This window comes from Pyxicephalus adspersus, chromosome 8, assembly GCF_032062135.1.
Source record: "Pyxicephalus adspersus chromosome 8, UCB_Pads_2.0, whole genome shotgun sequence".
Taxonomy (NCBI): domain Eukaryota; kingdom Metazoa; phylum Chordata; class Amphibia; order Anura; family Pyxicephalidae; genus Pyxicephalus; species Pyxicephalus adspersus.
In genome coordinates this window covers 45,789,177-45,794,363 of record NC_092865.1, presented here as the reverse complement: position 1 = coordinate 45,794,363, position 5,187 = coordinate 45,789,177, and the positions used below count along the sequence as shown (strand labels likewise).

At 40.3% G+C, this 5,187-nt stretch overlaps 1 protein-coding gene across 1 annotated transcript; it reads right to left on the bottom strand.

The window, feature by feature from the left end:
* Nucleotides 1–313: 313 nt before the first annotated feature.
* LOC140336939 (uncharacterized) lies at nt 314–4,461 on the bottom strand. The gene is made up of 2 exons (XM_072420399.1): nt 4,413–4,461; nt 314–3,523 (listed from the first exon to the last, which is right to left on the bottom strand). Exon 2 carries the CDS (start codon nt 3,512–3,514, stop codon nt 1,262–1,264), a length of 2,253 nt encoding a protein of 750 aa, XP_072276500.1. The 5' UTR covers nt 3,515–3,523; nt 4,413–4,461; the 3' UTR covers nt 314–1,261.
* Nucleotides 4,462–5,187: the final 726 nt, after the last annotated feature.

Here is a 5,187-nt window from a genome sequence, read left to right as displayed (position 1 = left end):
GTGTTATATTAGTATGCTTTAATTGTGGCTGTGTCCTGACACGTTTGATGGTTAGGTATTTTATTCAGAATTCTACTGCTGGACACATTTCCGTTGTATTCAGTGCTTTGTGTGGATGGTATTTAGGAAAGTTTGGATAGATTTATGACATTCTTGTCCATGCATTTATATTTTTTGTTTGCTTTGTGTATATTGTGAATATGAGTTGGACAGTTCCAGTACAATGCTATATGTGGATGGGATTTTTGACAGGTTTAAGAAATGCTTGGTATATTTTAATGTTTTTGTATTGTCTTGCTATTATTCTTTTAAATATGATTGAATAAAATTTTATTGTTTAAGGTTTTTTTAATACCAAATATGGACATCACAGGTGCAGGAAGTGAGAGAAAATTCAGTGTGCATAAAAACTTGTCAAAATTGGAGTCTTTCCCCAATTAAAATTATGAGTAGTGTTAGGAAACAAATTGCAGTTGGTTTACCAGACATCATTCGGACATTTCTATAAAGAAGCCTTGATATCATTACATGGTCAATCTGTGGCTTGTTAGAACACAAACACCGAGGTATCTATTAATAATGTTTTGCACTGCAGATTCACACGTTTTTAAATTGGGAATGTGTGAATCTTCCGGGTAAATGTATCAATAGACATCCTCAGTAAGATGTGGAATCCTTAACAGTAAAAATACAAGTAATAAAGAATAGGTGGCTTTGTAGGCATCACTAATCTCACAAAAGAAACAAAATTATCCAATAAACTGCCTGGCTGCTTATGAAAAAAAAAGACAGGCCTGTACACTCCTAATGGATCTCTCGGGGGTTATTTCTTAAACATCCTTCCAAGATAACCATGGAGCCAAATTAGCTTTCTATCCAGCTTCCCAATTCTCTCTGAACCTTTTCATCCCTATCTGCCCGGTTTGCTTACCTCTGCTGAGCAGTTGTTGGGACAGATACGTTTTTGTACTTTGCTTTCATGTGACAATGAGTTGTGCTTTTTAGGTGTTATAGAAATGTATCGTAGAGTTTTTAATTGATAAAGCTCTTTGGACACTATTGATGGTTTTATTGCATTTTCTTGGATAATTTTGTTTTATTTTTTGTAAGATTATCAATGCCTACAAAAGCCCTATCTTTTATTCCTTGTATTTTTACTGTTATTGTTTTTGTGGTGTGCATAAGATGTAAATTTTACCCATAGTAAACCCTTTTGTGGATACTCTGTGATGTGTGGATATTCTGCAAAACAAACAACCTCTCAAGTCAAACACGTGGACATTTGTGGTCCAGTCCAACTATGAAACAACTGCTTGTTGGCAAACCTGATAGTATCTGAAATCATTGGGAAAATGTGAGCCGAGGCAAACGGACTATAAATGTATCTTGCAGCCCAGTTATTTCTGTGAACATTTTTAGGCTGCTGGGAGGCAGAAAAACCACCTCTGCACAGTGAATGGTAACGCATCGCCACGCATGTCCTCTGAGTGCTATTATTGTAAGCCAGGGCTGCCAGTTTCATCCTGGCCTCCAGGGTTTCCAACTCAAAGTGTAACCTCTCTTGTCTATACTTTAACATAAAGCTGTGAAGGAGGGCAGTTTGTCCTTTGTGAAAAAACATGGCAATATTGTCCAAGTCGTCGAGGAGACTTTTATTAGTCAGAATCCCCCTGACCTGCTGGTAAGCCGGGCTGTTTTGGGTTAACCACGGCCACTGCTCAGTCTCCTCTGGGGTGAGTGGACGGTGAGCACATGCACCAAATTCTCTGAAATCGTCCCAGCTGTGCTGTCCGGTAATATGGTACAGATACGACAACCATTTCTGGTGAACCAGTTGCACTTGGTTACTGGCAGAGCAAGTTGAGTAGTGTAGATGGTTAGTAAGTTCAGGGATCCATTTAGCAATTTTGGCACAGCCTATTTTGCGACTAGCTGCTGTCAGCTTTTTTCTAAAGCTTTTACAGTACTCCCATATGTCATATTTATGGGAAATGCTGTTGTATTGTTCCTCCATGGTGCACTGAAGGTTGTGATGTTTGGCTGTGCAGACAGTCTCAATGGTAAGGCCTTCATCCAGGAGATTATCCAAGCAGTTTTTGTAGGCTAGATTCTCCATCGTCATGGGTGACTTCTGATTGGCTGAATGCACTACATGGACATTAAGGACTTTCTTGGTTGTGGATTCCAGGAAAGTGTATGCACAGAACCTCCCACCTTTACCAAAAATGCCACTCTGGCTGTCTCCTACAAGACAAATAGGGTGACCCAGAAAAAAATCCCGACTCTGCTGCTGTTCATTAAGCCAGTGTAGGTCTACAACTGGAAATAGGTATTTTTTCTGTAAAACTGCATATCTCTTGGGCGAAACAAAGGGAACCCCCATAAAACGAAACATTTCATCCACTTTTTTGATATTACTGCCACTGAAGAGCACAGCAGCAGTGCCTATTAGATCCCCCATACATGTTCTACCTTTCATTGGCTGACTTTGCCAAAGACAACTTGTGTGATCATTATAACAACGTCCGATAACCGTAAGCATGGTTCCACTGATGTGCTTCTCAAACCCGGCAATGGCAGACCGGCATCCATCACTATGGGTACAAGTCAGTTTTTGTAGGAGCTCATCGAGACAAGATTCAAAAACCAAAAACTTTCTCTCATGTACCAATTGATCTGCATCCATCTTGTCTTTAGAATACACACTGGAAATTTGGTTTAGTCCATCATCTGATACACAATTTGAACCACTTGAGTCAAGTGATGGTTGTAAATTGAAACAAATGGGCTTATCTGGTGTGGAAGCCCTCAGATAGACATGATCGTGTCCTATTTTCCATGATTCAGCTTCAAAATGATGTCCAGGTATGGGTTCGGTGTTTGTACTGGCGTCCACCATTTCGACAGGGTTATTTGTTGATATGTCCATTTTCCACGCGCTAGTTATGGTACTGGCATGTTTTCGACCAATCTTTGGATCGGTACTTATCTTTTTATTTTTCACTCCCTGGAATGGGTTGGTGCGAGTGCCAGCATCTCGCGATTTGTAGTATATGTCTGTGCGAGTGCTCACATCCTTGCATTCCACCGCGGCTAAAATCCCTTTATCTTCTTGCCGAGTGCGATTGTACGCCTTGAGAAGAGTGTCGTAGTCCTGGCTAGGGGCGCCAGATCTAAACCTTTTTGGTGGAGGCGGTACAGCCTCATCCTCAGAGCTGAACTCCCTCTGCTTTGGAAAGAGAGTTGGAACAGCCTCAGTCCGAAGAATACTTCTACACCCCTGAGTGATGTAACTCTCTGGGGTAAAATGGTCGGAGCAGATTCGGAAAGCATCTGTTTTCTTGGCTTCGAGAATCCTTTGAGCAAAGGCATCCAAATTCCCAAAATTCTGTCCTATCTTAAGTAGCCAGTGTTTTATTCTCTGGAGGTTGTGAGGGAAGACGTGCATTGTAATACCACGGGACGTCGACTTGTGCGTTGTGTTCTTACAGTTGGCTACGATGCACTTTGGCATGGTGGCGATCTACAACAGATCAGAAATTCAGATGTAAATAATGTGACAATGAAATAGAAAATCATGCATGATGATTTGATATCACTATGGGGGGTATTTATAAATGATTCCCCTCTCATTTTCCTTATGATTTTCATTTGTACACATAGATATATAAATACCCCATAGTGTTGGTTTTCTGGCTGGCAATGTATGCCGAGGAAGCATACAGCTTTATAGAAAGGCCAAGTGGAAGTGAAGCCTCCGGGCAATCAAAATGTGATCACCCCACCTGACCTTAAAATTGGCCAATTTAGTTGAATGATATTCCTCCACAACCTTCTAAACTGGATACAAATCAATTGCAAGAATAAAAAGGTGAAAATCATTAAATCCCTGCAAAGGTAATAGCTGCAAGAGAGAACTGGAATGAAGCTTGGCTCATTTCTGCACCTATGGCCACTAGCCCTCTTCTGCCCAATGCAGATGTAATTCTGGTATGGTAGCCAACAAGCAATAAAGAAAAAGAACCAAAAGCGGCACAAGCAGGGTAAGATTTACCCCAATTCTATCATCATAATGACAAATTGCCCCTGAAAGGAAGGACAAGCCACTGAAAGAATTATAGTAGAATAATATCCAGAATTCACTATAAAATATAGATATATTATTCAAACTGTAAATCTGCTTAGTGAAGACTATGGGAAGGTGAAATAAAAAAAAGTAAATCTATGTGTATATATATTTATTAATATATGTTTCTATATTCTTTTAGATATTTCTATTTATATATTTGCCAGCAATTAAATCCTGCGAAAGATCTGAGCTTCCCCCTAGCATTGCAGAACCCATTCTGCCACCATTGGAGCATCAGATACAGAGCTGTAACAATGCTGCCAATGTTACCATGTATACTCACCTGCGGATCTCCACCTTGTCCAGATATATAACTCTAGCCTGGAAGTGAGCTCAGCCAGGAAATCGCACAGTGAGTCTAGCAGAGGGATTTCGGGAAATGTAGTCCTGTTAGAGGCATAGCCTATAGTTCTGAAAGAAGGTGGAACTACAGCTTCCTGATTTGCCGGTAGGGATTATGTGATAACAAATAGCCAATAGGAGATGAGAAGAACTGTATGAAAAGTTATTTGTGTTTCTGTGCTCAGTTTTTGCTTGGCATGTGGGGAAGAGGAAGGGGCAATGAGGACCTCTGAGCCCCCAATATTATTTATTTATACTGTTCTAGAACATGCTTGCAAAGGTATTTTAGCAAAGGTGCCTTCAGTCAACAGCTGGCACATTGGTACATGCCTGTTTATTCCTATACAAAATGGGCAAACAAATCGGCAGATTGCATTGACTGCTTGTTATGTTTATGCCATCGCCTTGTTATGTTTTATACCCCATGTAAGTGCATATTACACTCCTCTCCCCTTGCAGCATATAGCAAGATGCAAGCTTCATTTTCCTATTTTCCTTTTTCTTGCACCAACCGAAAGAAAAATTTTGCTAACAGATGTGCAGCATTCCATTGCACATCTGCTTCAAAAAATCCTCTCTGCCTGGCTGTCCCCAGATTCACTGATTTATTTAGCTGACCCAGATCAAGCATGCAACCAGTATGCTGGGAAATTAAAAAACAATCTGAACAGCCAGGTATTTTTAAAAGCAGCGTTCAGTAAAATGGAAGTTTAACA